The sequence below is a fragment of the Geotrypetes seraphini genome, chromosome 2, assembly GCF_902459505.1.
Source record: "Geotrypetes seraphini chromosome 2, aGeoSer1.1, whole genome shotgun sequence".
NCBI lineage: Eukaryota > Metazoa > Chordata > Amphibia > Gymnophiona > Dermophiidae > Geotrypetes > Geotrypetes seraphini.
In genome coordinates this window covers 313756005-313773934 of record NC_047085.1, presented here as the reverse complement: position 1 = coordinate 313773934, position 17930 = coordinate 313756005, and the positions used below count along the sequence as shown (strand labels likewise).

General features: G+C 47.2%; 1 protein-coding gene across 3 annotated transcripts in view; it reads left to right on the top strand.

Moving 5' to 3' along the window:
- ATP2C1 (ATPase secretory pathway Ca2+ transporting 1) overlaps positions 1–17930 on the top strand; it is a 262616-nt gene that overhangs the window by 109515 nt on the left and 135171 nt on the right. For all 3 annotated transcript variants that reach the window (XM_033930018.1, XM_033930021.1, XM_033930019.1), the window contains one exon: positions 11811–11919. In XM_033930018.1, the coding sequence (XP_033785909.1) occupies positions 11811–11919 (109 nt within the window). The remainder of the gene's footprint in view (positions 1–11810; positions 11920–17930) is intronic.

Below are 17930 nucleotides of genomic sequence, written 5' to 3'. Positions count from 1 at the left end.
CTCTTGTCGGCTCTTTTACCATTTGCTCCAGGAAGCAATCCCCTAGCACCTCCAGGAACTTGGCCTCCTTGCCGCAGTTGGAGGCTCCTAGTTTCCAGTCTATTCCTGGGAAATTGAAGTCTCCCAATATAACTACATTGCCTGTCTTGCATACTTGTTTGATTTCCTCCATCATTTCTGAGTCAGTGACTTCCGCCTGTCCTGGGGGACGATAGTAAAGGCCAATTTTTATATCTGCGCCATTGCGACCAGGAATTTTGATCCAGAGGGACTCCAGCTTCTCTTTCCTGTCTGTTGTACTCATTCCAACAGAATCTATTTCTTCCTTAACATATAGGGCAATACCTCCACCTTTCTGCCCTTCTCGATCTCTTCTATATAGTTTGTATCCCTGTAGTACTGTGTCCCATACTTCATCATGCCAAAGAAAGGCTCAGATGACTGGAGGCTGATTCTAGATCTCAAGTTGGTCAATGCGGTACTAAAGATACCGCACTTCCACATGGAGACTATTTGGTTGTTCATAGCGGCAGTGTGTTGGGGGAATGTCTTGCCTCCCTCAATTTTTCACATTCCCATCATCCCACCCTACAAGAGGTATTTGCAATTTCATGTGCTAGATCATCATTTCTAGTTCTCTGTGCTCCCCTTTGGCCTGGCCATGGCACCTTGCACCTTTACCAAGGTGATGGTGGTAGTGGCAGTTCACCTCTGCAAAGCTGGGATTCAGATGCACCCGTATTTGGACAATTGGCTCATCAGATCTCCGTCCAAGGAGGAAGGCGATCTAGTGGTTTTGAGAGTAGTGCAACGCTTCCAAGACTTGGCCTAGATAATCAACTTCAAGAAGAGTCAGCTGGAACCTACTCAGCGCCTGGAGTACCTGGGAGTCTTGTTCGACCTGGCCCTGGGCCAAATGTTTCTTCCAGAGCCATGCAGACTGAAGCTCCAGAAGCAGATTTTGGAGGTGCAACATAGGCTGGTTCCCACAGTGTGACATTGTCAGCAGGGCCTAGGGTCAATGGTGGTTACCAAAGAGCTGGTTCCATGGGCCAGAGCGCACATGAGACCGCTCTAAGACTCTTTCCTTTCTCTCTGGTCCCCTCAGTTGGACTCACTACAACAGCCTCAGTTGGTGACTGAGGTCAGCTTCCCTTTCTAGGGGCATGCCTCTTCAAATTTCCTTCTGGGAGATACTAACGACTGATACCAGCCTTTACAGTTTGGGGGGGGGGGTGTCTTTGAAACAGACATTCAGTCCAGGGGCGTTGGTCTCCGACTCAGCAGAAGTAGCTCATAAATTGCCTGGAAGTCGAGTCATTTATCTAGTGCTTCAGGCACTAGAGAAGTCCCTGGAAAGCAAGGCAGTTAGTCGTCTTGGACAATGCGACTGGTAGCATATGTCAACAGGCAAGGGGGCACCAGAAGTGCCCCATTGTGCCTAAAAGTTCAACTTTTCCGGTGGGTAGAAGCTCACTTGCAGGCTCTCTCGGCTGCACACGTAGCAGGAATGGAAAATGCGCAGGCCGACTTTCTCAGTTATCTGACTCTTGAACCGGGGGAATGGTCACTGTCTCCACAGGTGTTCAATGCCATAGTTCAGCGGTGGGGGCCTCAACAGATGAATCCGATGACCTTGGCAGTGAACACCAAGATGCTTCATTTTTACAGCCGAACATATGAACTCGGAAGCAAGTAGTTGGATGCATTAGTCCAACTGTGGCAGGAGGCAGAGCTTTTTGTATGCGTTTCCCCCGTGTCCCATGCTTGGTTGAGTCATTTGTGGGATTGTGAACCATCCAGGATTGGTGGGCCTAGTGGTGCCTGATTGACCTCGAAGACCATGGTATGCAATCCTGGTCCCTCTTTAGAAATATAAAGGCCTCAGACTAAGTGGCTCATCTCTCTCAGGGACCGGTGGCAAGAGAGGGAGCCCTAAAACACGGGAGGCGTTCCCTCAGACTAGACATGCAGGGCGGGGCACAAATACACTAAACAAATGGGCAGATTTGTTAGAGAGAAAGGGAGAGAAGCACTCTGACTTCAAGGTACTAAAAGAGGTACGCTGCCAGATACTGTATAAGAACTGGAATGCAGTTACCCAGAGAGTTTGAACCCTGATCAGGAGCTCAGCTCAGAGGAGCCCATGGAAGTGGGAGTGGAAACAGATTTCTAGAATGCCCTACTTGAGAGCATGGAAGTTTCCTGAGAGGGGCAAGTGAATTTTTTTGTTCGTTGTGTGTTATGTTAAGGAACTGCTACAAGTTTTCTTGAGACTGTGTTTGTTTTCTGATTTGAAAAAACTACTGCACCTGATTTGGAACTGTTTGTTTTTCAAACTTGAAGGAACTCATACAGCTGCTATTTGAGACTATTTGCCCTACCAGTTAAAGGGACTGTTGGAACTTTTTGTGTTTTTTTTTTTCCTTTTTGGAATTCACTGTCATCTACCTTTTTCTAGACTACCACAGTACAGGAGTTGTGGGAGGGTCTGTGTATTTGGTTGGGCCTGTGGGATTTGCATTACAACCTTTTCCTAGCAGACCTGACAACTCTTCCTTAGCGCCGGAGCGCAAGGCGATAGCCCAGTTAATTAAAGGCTATCAAATACTGTTTGGTAAAGTTTTTAAACTGTGCTCAAGAGAAACAGTAAGAATCTTAAAAGCAACAATGAAGAGTTGCAGGACTCTTGGACTGAGCCAGTGAACTTTGAACTATTTCATTTGGAGTATTTGTTTTGTTTGGGAGCTAAATAATAATAATAACAGTTTATATACCGCAGGACCGTGAAGTTCTATGCGGTTTACAATGATTAAAAGGTGTTACAAATTGAGTAGAGTTAACAAAGTTAAAAGCTAGTGATTAACAACTCTAGAAATCAGTTATGGTGGAATAAGATTATACAGATCAGACACTGCCTAAGGGTGGCATATGCAGCCTTTCAGCCGTTTGCAAGGTGTAAAGAAAAGACTTCTCTAGACTGAGTATTTTTGGGAGCTATAAAAGTTTGGGGAGCATTCTGACACTTTATTTTTTTGAAAGGACTGAAAATAAAAACCAGTGTTTTGAAAAAGCCACCAGAGCTCAAGGGTGTGAGTGAGTTTTTCTTTAAAACTGAGTTTTGTTCTCAAGAAACCACCAGCAGCCTCTTCAGTCAAGAAGGGCTTATCTATATTGCCACTGGCCAACTCCTGGACCTTACTATTTGGGGTCAGTTGGTAACAATCTGCAGAGGGACCGACTGCTCAAACTGCCTTGCCATCTGAATCTTCTCTCACAGAGCCCAGGTGAATAACCCATTGTTTCAAGATATGGAACACTTTGGCCTTATGGCATGGCTCTTGAGCGTTTGGCCTTAGTGTGCAAAAGCTGTTTGGAAGTGGTCATTATCCCAGGACAAGCAGGCATGATATTCTCACATGTGGGTGACGTCATCTACGGAGCCCCGGCGCGGACAGCTTTTCAAGCAAACTTGATAGAAGTTTCAAGTTTGCACACTGCACCACGCATGTGCGTGCCTTCTCGCCCACTAGAGGGCGCATCCCACCTCGTGGTCCTCAGTTCAAATTTTTCCGCGGAGCAAGAAAGCCCTGTGGATCTGAGCTCCAGTGTTTTTGCCTTCTAGCTGCCGCGTTTAGTTTGTTTTTCCATCGAATTAGTTCGCGGTACTGCTTTTTTCTTTTCGGTTCTTTTCAAAAAAAAAAAAAAAAAAAAAAGTATTTCGTTTTCGTCGGGCTCCGGGGGCTCCCGGAAGCCGTGGCCGGGGACGTCGGTACGTTCCCGGCCTTCTTCTTTTTCTTCGTGGATGTCCCGTCCTGTTACGGGATTCAAAAAGTGCAGCCGGTGCGAGAGGTTGCTTTCCATCACTGACCCTCACCGGTGGTGCATTGTCTGTCTGGGGCCCGAACATCCGACAGAGTCGTGTGATCGCTGCTCTACCTTCCAAAACAGGGCCCTACGTCGCCGCAAGGCCAGAATGGCGGATTTGTTCGCCGTCGACGCGCCGCCTAAGGCCTCGACGTCGGCCCCGGCTTCGGCCCCGGCCTTGACCTCGGCCTCGGCGTCCTCAGGGGCCTCGGCCTCGCCCCGACCCTCATCCTCGAAGGCGTCGTCAGTGAAGCAAGCTTCGGGTAAGTCCTCTGTTCCATCCCCTTCAGCAAAGAAGCCATCCTCGAGTCAGGCCAAAGCGGGTGGGTCGACCCCGGCCCCGCATCGGACCTCGACTCCGCACACCCCGAGGGAATACTCGAGACCGAGGTCGCCCTCCAGGGAGTGTGCCCCGGACTCGGAACTCCCCACCTTCGTGGGGATTCCGGCCTTCCAGGATCTCCTCCGAGCTCTGATCTCATCGGAGCTATCGGGAGCCCTGGAAGTGTTGCAGCGTGCTGCGGTCCCGGCGGCCTCGACCTCGGCCGGAGCGCCTTCGGTCTCGGAGGCCCCGGCCTCGGCCCCCTCGACCGCGGGAGCCCCGGCCTCGGCGACCTCGGTCTCGGGTACAGTGACCCCGTTCACCTCGGTCTCGGCCCCGCCCCGGACCTCGACCTCGGGGGAACCCCCTGAGCGGAGTGTAAGGCCCAAAGAAAAGTTGCGCAGAGTGCGCCGTCTTTCCTCCTCTTCCTCCGGGTCTTCCAGACACGCCTCGCCCTCGACGCGACCTCGGACAGGGCGTCGATCGAGGAAGTCTAAGCGACCTCGAGGCTCGCCTCGGCGCGACCGTTCCTCGTCGTTCGGGGGCGAGGCGCTGCAGGTGTCGGAGTTGCGCCTCGACAATCCGAGGCTCCTCCGCTCACCTCGTGGGAAGTCTTCCCGGGCCGCCTCGCCGAGGAAACGGGAAAGTGTCCCACGAACCCCGGGGTCCTCACCCAAGGGTTCTGCGAGGAGGACAACTTCCCCTTCCCCCTCGAGGGCCCTCGAGAGGGGATCCTGGGATTCGGGATCGGTTAGGGATCCTCATTATTCCCATGAGGCCTCCCCCCTCTCCTCGGTGGGGCGGTCGAGAACCCCGTCTCCCCAGGCTAGGCCGTCCTCATTTTCATCCTTCGTTCAGGACATGGCCCAAGCCCTGGGGATTGACCAGATGGTATGTTCTCGGTATTCCAAAGAATTTTTGGAGGAACAGGACCTCCCCACTCCTCCTAGAGAGGTGCCTAGACTCCCTCTCAACAGCGTCCTTCTGCAGACCTGGCTGAAGAACTTGTCAAACCCTCTTACAGTCACGTCTGTACCTTCAAAAATGGAATCGAAGTATAGAACGATTCCTCCTAAAGGGTTCGATAAGGCGCAGCTCTCACACCAGTCCCTTCTGGTGGAGTCAGCTCTTAAAAAATCACAGCCCTCACGGGTTTCTGCGACGGTTCCACCAGGCAGGGAAGGGCGGACCCTGGACAAGTTTGGCCGTCGCCTCTATTCAAATTCCCTGATGGCCACCAGGGTTCTAAATTACGCCTTCACCTTTTCCTCCTATTTGCGGGGTATGGTGAAGGATCTTCCTCAATATCGAAACTCGTTACCGGACTCCCAAAGAGCAGGATTCGACAAGTTTATGTCCAACCTGTCTCAATTGCGGTTGTACCTATTCCATGCAGTGTACGACGCCTTTGAGCTGGTTTCGAGGGTGTCGGCCCTCGCGGTGGCCATGCGCCGCTTGGCCTGGCTTCGCACCCTCGACATGGACCCAAACCTGCAGGAACGCCTGGCAGACTTGCCTTGTGTGGGGTCCGAGTTATTCGACGAGTCATTGGATGCGGCGACCAAACGCTTGTCGGAACAGGAGCGCTCTCTAGCATCCCTGGTCCGCCCCAAACCTAGGCCCCCGCCTCAGAAACCCTTTCGGCCTCCGCCGCGCCGATACCCTCAGAAGTCGACCCCGGCTTTCTCGAGACCGCCTCCGAGACGTCCGTCTCAGCGAGGCAGAGGGGGACAAACCCAAGCCCCGGCGCAGGGCCCTTCTAAGCCAGCGCCTTCCTTTTGACGGGCTGAGCGGACGGGGCGGGTTCCCCTCCGCACTTTCACAGGAACCCCTTCCTATCGGGGGCCGTCTCCGGTCCTTCCGGGAGGCATGGACCGGGATTACCTCAGACGCTTGGGTGCTCCGGATCGTCTCCGAGGGCTACTCGCTCAACTTTGTGTCCTCGCCGCCGGACAGTCCCCCGAGTTTAGTCCCCTGCAACCGTTCGCAGCTACCGACCCTTATAACCGAAGCCAAAGCCCTCTTGAAGCTTCGGGCGGTCGAGCCGGTCCCCAAGGACCAGTGGGGTACGGGGTTTTACTCCCGCTACTTTTTGGTCCCAAAAAAGACCGGGGACCTGCGCCCCATACTGGACCTCAGGAAGCTCAACAAATTCCTGGCCCGGGAGAAGTTTCGAATGCTATCTCTCCCGGTTCTGTATCCCCTCTTGGAGGAAGGGGACTGGATGTGCTCCCTCGACCTGAAGGAAGCATACACCCATGTTCCGGTGCACCCCACCTGTCGAAGATTCTTACGATTCCAGGTGGGGGACCTCCACCTCCAGTACAGGGTACTGCCCTTCGGCCTGGCCGCGTCCCCACGAGTATTCACGAAGTGCATGGTGGTGGTTGCAGCAGCCCTCAGGTCACGGGGACTCCACGTGTTCCCTTACCTGGACGATTGGCTCATCAAAGCCCCGACCAGGGAGGGGGCTATCTCAGCGACCCGACAGTCTATTACCTTCCTGCAAACTCTCGGGTTCGAGATAAACTTTCCAAAGTCTCAGTTGAGGCCGTCGCAGTCTCTTCAATTCATAGGTGCGGTGCTGGACACGGTGCACCTACGCTCCTACCTGCCGACCCAGCGGTTGGAAGCCTTGGTACGGATGAGTCGCCAGGTCTCTCAACTGTCGAAGGTGTCGGCCAAGCACATGATGATGCTGCTGGGCCATATGGCCTCGACGGTACATGTCACGCCGTTTGCGAGGCTACACCTGAGGATCCCCCAGTGGACCCTCGCATCCCAGTGGCGTCAGGAGTGCGACCCGGTGTCTCGCCTCATTTCGGTGACTCCGCTTTTGCGGAAATCGCTACGTTGGTGGACAGACTCTTCAAATCTGTCCAGGGGGCTATTGTTCCGCACTCCGCCTTTTCACAAAGTCCTGACCATGGACTCCTCGGAGTACGCGTGGGGAGCCCATCTCGACGGCCTTCGCACGCAGGGCCTGTGGTCGGCAGAAGACCGTCGGTGTCATATCAACGTGCTAGAGCTGCGGGCCATCTTCCTAGCACTTCGAGCCTTCGTTCACATATTGCAGGACCAGGTGGTCCTCGTCCGCACGGACAATCAGGTGGCAATGTATTATGTGAACAAGCAGGGAGGAACGGGGTCATGGCCCCTCTGCTCCGAGGCTCTTCGCCTCTGGGAGTGGGCGGCCTCCCGGAACATCTTCCTCCGGGCGGTCTACATCCAAGGAGAACGGAATTGCCTGGCGGACAAACTGAGTCGACTTCTGCAACCGCACGAGTGGACTCTACACTCAGCAGTTCTACGCGAGGTTTTCGCTCGCTGGGGAACGCCACAGGTGGATCTGTTTGCATCTCCGGAGACACACAAACTACCACTATATTGTTCTCGGATGTACTCGCAGGACCGTCTGGAAGCGGATGCCTTCCTACTCGACTGGGAAGGGAGGTTCCTGTATGCATTCCCTCCGTTCCCGCTGATCATGCGAACGTTGGTACACCTAAAATCGTCCACGGCCACGATGATTCTCATAGCACCTCGGTGGCCGCGCCAGCACTGGTTCTCCCTGCTGCTCCAGCTCAGCGCCAGGGAGCCTCTTCCCCTGCCTGTCTCTCCTTCTCTGCTATCTCAGAGTCAAGGATCCATGTTACATCCCAACCTGCAGTCATTGCACCTGACAGCTTGGTTTCTTGTTCCCTGACTCCTCCGGACCTGTCTCAATCGGTGAAGGAGGTGTTGGAAGCCTCCCGCAAGATCTCGACGAGGCTTTGCTATGCGCAGAAATGGACCAGGTTTTCCACCTGGTGTTCGTCTTTTCACCTGGACCCGGTATCAGTTCCGGTATCCTCGGTCTTAGAATATTTATTTCATTTGTCGCGCTCCGGCTTGAAAACCACTTCGGTGCGGGTTCATCTCAGTGCGATTTCTGCCTTCCACCAACCTCTGGAGGGACGCCCTCTGTCACTCCACCCCTTGGTGACACGCTTCATGAAAGGGTTAATCAGGGTTTGCCCCCCCTCTCAAGCCTCCGCCTGTCGTGTGGAACTTGAATGTAGTTCTGGCTCAACTGATGAAACCCCCTTTTGAGCCACTCAACAAGTCCCCCTTGAAATTTCTGACTTGGAAGGCGGTGTTTCTGATTGCCCTCACCTCCGCCAGGCGGATTGGGGAGTTGCAAGCCTTGGTTGCGGACCCTCCTTTCACGGTCTTTCATCACGACAAGGTGGTTCTCCGCACCCATCCTAAGTTTTTACCTAAAGTTGTGTCTGACTTCCACCTCAATCAGTCCATTGTCCTTCCGGTGTTCTTCCCGAAGCCCCACTCCCATCCGGGCGAGACGGCGCTTCACACGCTTGACTGTAAGAGGGCGTTGGCATATTATCTTCAACGCACCAGGTCTCATCGGAAGGTTCCTCAATTGTTTTTGTCCTTCGATCCCAATCGATTAGGGCACCCAGTTTCCAAGCGCACTCTGTCTAACTGGTTGGCCGCTTGCATTTCCTTTTGCTACGCTCAGGCTGGCCTTCCTCCCCCGGGTCGAGTCACGGGGCACAAGGTCCGAGCAATGGCAGCTTCGATAGCCTTTCTCCGATCCACTCCAATGGAGGAAATATGTAAGGCTGCCACTTGGTCTTCGGTTCATACATTCACCTCTCATTACTGTCTGGACACCTTGTCCAGAAACGATGGCCGGTTTGGCCAGTCGGTGTTACGTAACCTGTTTTCATAAATTGCCATCCTCCCACCTACCCTTTTTTGGTTGGCTTGGAGGTCACCCACATGTGAGAATATCATGCCTGCTTGTCCTGGGATAAAGCACAGTTACTTACCGTAACAGGTGTTATCCAGGGACAGCAGGCATATATTCTCACAACCCGCCCGCCTCCCCGGGGATGGCTTCCTTGCTAGTTATGGAACTGAGGACCACGAGGTGGGATGCGCCCTCTAGTGGGCGAGAAGGCACGCACATGCGTGGTGCAGTGTGCAAACTTGAAACTTCTATCAAGTTTGCTTGAAAAGCTGTCCGCGCCGGGGCTCCGTAGATGACGTCACCCACATGTGAGAATATATGCCTGCTGTCCCTGGATAACACCTGTTACGGTAAGTAACTGTGCTTTGCCACTCTCCTAAGATCTAAGAAACTGGTGACATTTTCTACCTATGCTAAGGCTTGGAATTTCAGCGCTGGTGCTCAAGGAGAGTTGGAACCACTTTAGGCCCCTCTTTTGGTGGTACTGTTTTTTCTTCAGTTCAGGCTAGCGAAATGTCTAGTGATTGGTTCCCTCAAGGTACAGCTAGCAGGCCTCTCGTGTTTTAGGGCTTAAGTGGAAGAAGTCTATCTGGCTTCCTATCCTAATGATGTCAGATTTTTGAAGGGAGCGATGCGGCTGTGTCTACCAGTACAGCAGCCTTTTCCAAACTAGAATCTCAATGTTCTGCATTCTCTGAGTAAGGCTCCCTATGCAAGAGGTGTCACTGATGGATTTTACTATCAGCCAACAGAAATACTGTCTTATTGCCTTGGTGAGGAGGGTTTCGGAACTTCAGGCTCTGTCGTGCAGAGAACCCTTCCTCAGGTTCACCGAGGCTGGAGTCTCTCTGCACAAAGTTCCCTCTTTTTCCTGACACAAGTAGTCTCAGCTTTCCACGTGAATCAGGAAGTTTGGCTCCCAGCATTCCATCCCAAAGGATTTGAAGAAAAAGGACAACCTTGGCATTGCTGGATGTTTGAAGAGCTCTTGTTCATTACCTTAAGGTGATGAATAATTTTCGAATATTGGATCATCTTTTTGTGTTAACGAATCCTTGGGAAAGCTGGCCACTAAGGCTTCCATTGCACAATAGATTCATGATTCCATGTCTTCAGCGTACATTGGGTGTGGTAAGCAGCCACCTATTACATTGAAAGCATGGGGTGTGGCTTATTTGTGGGCAGAGTCCCGGGCGGTGCTGCCGGAGGCGATTTGTGGTGTGACCAATTGGTGCACCCTACATACCTTCATAAAGTTTTTTTATAGGGTGGATTTAGCAGCGCACATGAACGCTGTCTTTGGTTCCTCTGTGTTAATAGCAGGCTCATCTGCCCTTCCCTAGGCTAGAGGGACTGATTTGGTACATCCCGGTGGTTCAAGACTTGTATGCCTTTTGCACTAGAAGGGAAGATTAGGGTCTTACCTATGAGCCTTGACAACCACCCTGTTAGATGTTATTTGTGCCTGTTTACTATCTCAGATTTTTTTCCTGTCCTTGGCTTTCTGCTGTCAAAAGGTCTGAAGGGTGATGAATACTTGGAATTTTCCACATTGTTCAAAGGTGAACCTTCTTGAGGGGAGGCACCATGTGGCTGACTCTCTTCTGATTAAAAAATAGGTGTTAATATACTGGGACTTATGGAAGTCACATCATTATTAGTGTCTTTGCACTCAGAAAGGTGGCATGTTGGGTTCCACTTTGGTTTCTTTAGTTCTTATTTCACATGTCTGCTAATCTAGGTGTCATTGTTGAGGATATGTTGAAATCCATAGCTCAATGTGTGGCGCTGCTAAGAAAGCAAGTAGAATGTTAAGAATTATCAGGAAAGGAATGGAAAACATGTTGTAATTCCCTTGTATTGCTTGATGATATGGCTGCACCTCAAATGCTGTGTGTAGTTCTGGTCGCCGTATCTCAAAAAAGATATAGCAGAATTAGAAAAGGTACAGAGAGAAGGGCGACAAAAATGATAAAAGGGATGGGTCAACTTCCCTTTAAGGAGAGGCTAAAGTGGCTAGAATTCTTCAGCTTGGAGAATAGACTGCTCAGGAGGTCTGTAAAATGAGTGGAGTGGAAAGGGTAAATGTGAATTGCTTGTTCACTCTGTCCAAAAATACTAGGACTAGGGGACATGCGATGAAGCTACTAAGTAGATTTAAACAAACCAGGGAAAATATTTCTTCAGACAACATGTAATTAAATTCTGGAATTTGTTGCTGGAGAATGTGATGAAATCAGCTTAGTGGGGTTTAAAAAAGGTTTGGCTAATTTCCTAAAAGAGAAGTCCATAGGCCATTATTGAAATGGCTTGGAGAAGTTCACTGCTTATTCCTAGGATAAGCAGCATAGAATCTACTTGCTACTTGGGATCTAGTTAGGTACTTGGGACCTTGGTTGGCCAGTGTTGGAAACAGGATACTTGGCTTGATGGACCTTCGGTCTGTCCCAGTATGGCAATTCTTATGTTCTTATGAAATCAGAGCAGACTTGGGCTGAGTGGGAAGTTCCCTATACTCCTCCTCATTTTTCTCTTTGTAGTGCTTCTCAACTGCTTCGATACAAACTGAGAGGCACAGCAGTGTCAGATGAGGTGATGCTGACAAAAGTAGATGATGCTTTCTATGCAAACTTGTGAATAACCCATTGGTTCAAGACTCTTATGCCTTTCTACTTGAAAGAAGATTATTGAGGTAAGAACCTAATCTTTTAATTCAGGTTGGTTGGCTGCTACATTTTTGGTGTAACCAAAGGTGGAAAATTCTTCCTCTTCTATTTTTGCCCCTCACCATTTCTAATTTTGTTAATAATTTCTATACCACTGAATCAACTTCTGTGCATTTGTGACTGTTGTATTTTCCCACAGTGTGAGGGAAGGAAAGTTGGAGCATACCCTTGCTCGTGACCTGGTACCAGGTGACACTGTCTGTCTGTCCATGGGAGATAGGGTACCTGCTGATCTTCGCCTTTTTGAGGTAAGTAGTTTGGACCTCATTTGCTAATGGAGGTGGGAATTTCATCTTTAAAAAAATAAAAAAAGTTAGTGGAGTCAAGCAAGCTGAGTATAGTATTGGGAACATTTGGCTGCTTTAACGTCTCAGTCCAGGATGAAATACCAAAAAATGATTTCTTTTCCTCCAAAATAATAATAAAAAAAATTAAAATATTTTAAACTGGAGAAAGGTTTTCTTTTTAAGAATCAATGTTTCAAGCCACAGAACTATAACATAGTTATAGTTCTGTGGCTTGAGACATTGATTGAGCGTGATTCTCTATAGTGTGTCTATACATTATAGAATTGTGCTCAGCATTGTACTCCTGGATGCCCAAACAATGCCTAACTTTACAGAATCTGGCTCTAATTGGGTGAAGCGTGGTCGAGGAAAGATCATATGATGCTAACTTTACTTTCATGTTGCTGCAGCCAGGAACATTGTACATTCTTTGCTACAGTAACAGTGGAGCTCCTTGTATTGCTCCCCATAGGTAGTGGAGGTAGGGAGAGGGTAATTTCCAGATACTCCTGCCTTAGTGGCTCCCAGCCTCAAAATGACAACTTCATACCCCTTGCTTTGGTTTTGTAGTGCTACAGTTAAGAACATAAGCAGTGCCTCTGCTGAGTCAGACCAGGGGTCCATCATGCCCAGCAGTCCACTACACGGATCGGGCGGGTTAGTGAATCTAGCCCTTTGTGTCCTTCGCCAGATACGGTCTCCAAAATTGAACACAATACTCCAAGTGGTGTCTCACCAATTACCTGTACAGGGGCATCAACACCTTCATTCTTCTACTGGCTACGCCTCTCTTTATACAGCCCAGCATCCGTCTGGCAGCAGCCACCGCCTTGTCACACTGTTTTTTTGCCTTTAAATCTTCGGACACTTATCACCCTAAGGTCCCTCTCCGCATCCATGCATATCAGCCTCTCTCCTCCCAACATAAGCAATGCCTCTGCTGGGTCAGACCAGAGGTCCATCACGCCCAGCAGTCTGCTCATGCGGCGGCCCATCAGGTCCAGGACCTGTATAGTAATTCTCTATCTATACCCTTCACTTTTCCTTCAGGAAATTGTCCAATCCCTTCTTGAACTCCAAGACCGTACCCTGTCCTATCACGCCATCTGGAAGCGCATTCCAGGCGTCCAAAATCCTCGCATTTGTTCTGAATCTGTCCCCTTTTAATTTTTCCGAATGCCCTCTCGTTCTTGTAGTTGTCGAAAGTTTGAAGTATCTGTCCCTTTCCACTTTCTCTATGCCCTTCATGATCTTGTAAGTCTCTATCATGTCCCCTCTAAGTCTCTGCTTCTCCAGGGAAAAGAGCCCCAGTTTCTCCAGTCTTTCAGCGTATGAAAGTTTTCCATACCTTTTATCAAACGTGTCTCCCTCTTCTGAACTCTCTTGAGTATCGCCATATCCTTTTTTAGGTACGGCGACCAATATTGGATGCAGTACTCCAGATGCGGGCGCACCATCGCCGATACAATGGGAGGATAACTTTTTTCGTTCTGGTTGTAATACCCTTCTTGATTATACCTAACATTCTATTCGCTTTCTTAGCGGCCGCTGCGCACTGTGCCGATGGCTTCATGGTCTTGTCCACTATTACCCCAAGTCCCTTTCTTGGGTACTCTCACTCAGTAACAGCCCTCCAATCATGTAGCTGTACCTCGGGTTTCTGTTCCCTACGTGCAAGACTTTACATTTCTCTACATTAAACTTCATCTGCCATCTCGACGCCCACTCCCCTAGCTTGTTCAGGTCCCTTTGTAAATCCTCGCAGTCCTCTTTAGTCCTAGCCCTATTAAATAGTTTGGTGTCGTCTGCGAATTTTATTACTTTGCACTTCATCCCAGTTTCTAGATCATTTATAAATACGTTGATCAGCAGCGGTCCAAACACCGATCCCTGCAGAACTCCACTCATGACCCTCCTCCAGTCCGAGTAGTGGCCCTTCACTCCTACCCTCTGCTTCCTACCCGCCAACCAATTTCTGATCCATCTGTGTATGTCTCCTTCCACCCCATGTTATTTCAGTTTCTGAAGTAGGCATTCGTGGGGTACCTTATCAAAGGCTTTTTGGAAGTCTAAATATACGATGTTTATGGGGTCCCCTTTGTCCATCCATTTGTTAATTTTTTCGAAGAAGTGCAATAAGTTTGTCAGACACGATCTTCCCTTGCAGAACCCATGTTGGCTTGTTATCATAAGTTTATTTCTTTCTAGATGCTCCTCGATGCTTTCTTTTATCAGTGCTTCTGCCATTTTTCCTGAACCGAGGTCAGACTTACCAGTCTGTAGTTCCCCGGGTCACCTCTTGATCCCTTTTTAAAAATGGGCATAACATTGGCTATCTTCCAATCCTCCAGGATCACACCTGTTTATAGGGATAGATTACAGACTTGCTGTAGTAGTGCCGCTATCTCCTCTTTCAGTTCTTTCAGTACCCTAGGGTGGATTCCGTCCGGGCCCGGTGATTTGTCAGGTTTTAGTTTTTCTATCTGCCTGTAGACGTCTTCGAGGCTTATTTCCATGGATGTTAGTTTTTCTGCTTGGTCCCCTTTGAAGATGTGTTCAGGTTCCGTTACGTTGGATGTGTCCTCTTTTGTAAATACTGATGAAAATAACATGTTTAGTCTTTCCGCCACTTCTTTCTCCACCTTCACCACTCCCTTCCTATCTCAGTCATCCAGCGATCCCACCTCCTCTCTAGCTGGCTGGTTCCCTTTAACATATCTGAAGAACGGTTTGAAATTTTGCTGCTTCCCTGGCTAGCCTCTCTTCATATTCTCTTTTTGCTTTTCTAACCACGAGGTGACATTCTTTTTGATACTTCCTGTGTTCTTTCCAGTTCTCCTCGGTTTTGCCCTTTTTCCATTTCTTGAAAGATTTTTTCTTATCACCTATCGCTTTCTTCACTTCTTTAGTTATCCATGCTGGGTCCTTTGTTCGGTTCTTTTTGCACCCCTTTCTGAATCTGGGGCATCAGGTTGCTAAATAAGGGGCAGAGGTTGCTATTTTGAGGCCACATCGGCAGGGGGATGCAGGGGTTCTGAGAAGTTCTTTGGACAAAATTTTAATTTATTTATTTGAAGGGGGTGGTTGAATGTACTGGCCTATTTGTTCCTGTGGGGAAAAGGTGACACTTCTTGAGGAAGCATTATCTTTAACACAGCTTATTTTGCATTACATTATTTGCTGAGAGGAAAAAAGATCCTGCCTTTAGGACTAATAACACACATCATGGATTAATGCTCATTATTTGTCAAATAATTTGCATTATTGCACCTTAGTAAATCCGACTGTATGTAGCTGAAAAGGCAACATAAATTCTAGTCTCTGGTTACATACGGGGAGGGCATTCTCAGTCCGGGGGATGGTGGGAAGATAACTGCCTGTTACTTATAAAATAACATCAGTTTTTTGTTAGTTGTTGGGAGCTCTGGTTTGTGAAGAATTTGGCCACTTCAAATAGAGTTTTTTGTGGGCTATGTGTACACAAAAATGTTGCTTTATGTCTTTAATTAAATTCTAAAGGCTATAATAAGACATTGGTTATAAATTCAGTTAATTATTTAGTGAAAAAGTCCTAGTTTACTAATACAATTAGTAGTTATAAATATTAAGCTCTGCCATTACTTAAAATAAATGTTTATAATTAAACAGTGCTGTCTGGGTAGGATAAAGATTTAATAAATCTAACTTAAGTCATAATTTATACATCAAGCAGTGAGTACTTTTTTTTATGAAAAGCCACTAATGAACAATTCCAAAGTGCTAATGGAAAAAAACTAATAAGCAAAGTACTACTGGAAAAATTTAAATTGATGATTCAGGTTGACTTGATTTAAATCAGTGGTCTCAAACTCGCGGCCCGGGGGCCACATGCGGCCCGCCAGGTACTATTTTGAGGCCCTCAGTATGTTTATCATAATCACAAAAGCAAAATAAAAGTTTCTTGATCCTATGTCTCTAGCTATAAATTACAATATTATTATTAGGACTTAGTCAAAAGGAAAGATTTATAAACTATAAACCTTGTAACCCATTCTGAGCTACTGGGAGGATGGGATAGAAATTGAATTAAATAAAATAAAGAGTTTTACCTCATGCAAAATTGTCATTTCTTTAATAAGACATTAACTATTTTTTTTTCTGAGGCCCTCCAAGTACCTACAAATCCAAAATGTGGCCCTGCAAAGGGTTTGAGTTTGAGACCACTGATTTAAATCGACTACTATATGTTAGAAACCTCAATACTGTAGTAACTGGATGATTTTGCTTTGTACTATTTTGAGAAACCAGACATTTATACACTTTATGTAAGAAGTGTAACCAGTCATTCAGGATTTGTTAGCTGGTAACTGGTGATTCCAAAAGAAGTCTGTTTTATCTGTATGCTAATTTAAGTCTATAAATCTTAATAGGTACACAACAGAGGAACAAAAAAACTCATATGAGCACTGCATCCGATTGTTGATGTTCAGGGATTATTCTGCAACTTTCTAAAAAAACAAAGGGGGTTGGGAGGGAGGAAAGATTAATTATGAACGAAATACTTTAACCAATTGATAGTAAAGTCCAGTATACATATTTATGAATTAAATTTCAGCTAGTCTGCCAGTATTTTACAAGATGCTACAGTTGCTCAGGTAGCAAAGTATTCAGCATAAGGGAATCCTACTTATGTTCTTCATTTAATGTAATATGCTATTTGATACACAAAATGTGAAGAAGGATGCAATGTTAGGAAACAGGATATTAAAGACAATAGTTAACATAGAGATAAGATCGGATGCCACAAAACAGACCAATTGTAGTCAGTTGGTTGATTGAGTGACTAAGGTGTTGAAATTGATGAACTCTTGGATGCAGGATTTTAACCCCGATAAGACAAAGTTTTTGTTGTGTCACCACATAAGATTATTCACGAGCCATTGATTAGTATTAATTCTACCTTGTATATAATTCAACCAACAATTAAAATATTGGTAGTCATTTTGGATCAGCACCTGACCATGAAAAAACAAATAGATGCTGTGGTACGTAAGAGTTATTACACATTATGGAAACTGCGTACCATTAAACCTTTTTTGAGTTTTCTGCTTTTAATGTAAACTTCTGGTACAATCTTTATTACTGAGTCTTTTAGATTATTGTAATATTGTATATTTAACAATTCCCAAGAAAGACATGGTTAGATTCATACTGATTCAGAATACAGCGGTTAGAATGATTTATGGTCTTAAAAAGTATGATCATGGAACACCATTCTATTGTGAGTTGCATTGGCTGCCAATGGAAGCTCGTGTCTTGTTTAAGTTGGGTTGCTTTTGCTATAAGGATATATATGATAGGGATTGGGGTGGGGGTGGGGGGGTCCTGGGGTGAAATTTGTATGGTATATGTGCATTTTTCTTTTTTTGAGCATTATTAGTAGTTGTTGGATATGTTATTGATGTGACTGAAGATTGATGTTCAATGTTTGCTGTACATTATGAAAAATTTAAATAAAAATTTAAATATAAAAAAAAAGGATATGTATGATATCGCTCCATTTTACATGGTTAATAGAGTCTCTCTAGCATCTTCCTCTACCTCTATCTCTAACCCTCTGTTGTAGTTCCTTCCTATTTCTCCTACTGTAAACCGCGTCAAGCTCTACGAACGTGGAGATGATGCGGTATACAAACCTAAGGATTAGATTAGATTAGATCATATAAAAATAGTAGACAATCTCATGCCCTGTTTACCTTTCCGTCAGTACAGGGCTGTAAAAGCAAGACATTTCTTGACCATACTTTAGCATTCCAAGCAGCTTCACATGATAGAGAATTTTAATTGTTATTGCTTGGAGCCTGTTATAAACGTTTCAGAACTCAACTGAAAACTTATTTCTCTTCAAAATACTTGGTCAGATAATTTCTTTGCCATCCTCAAATTGTTTTAAATTTATAATCTTTTGTAAACCGCGTAGAACTTATGGTTAC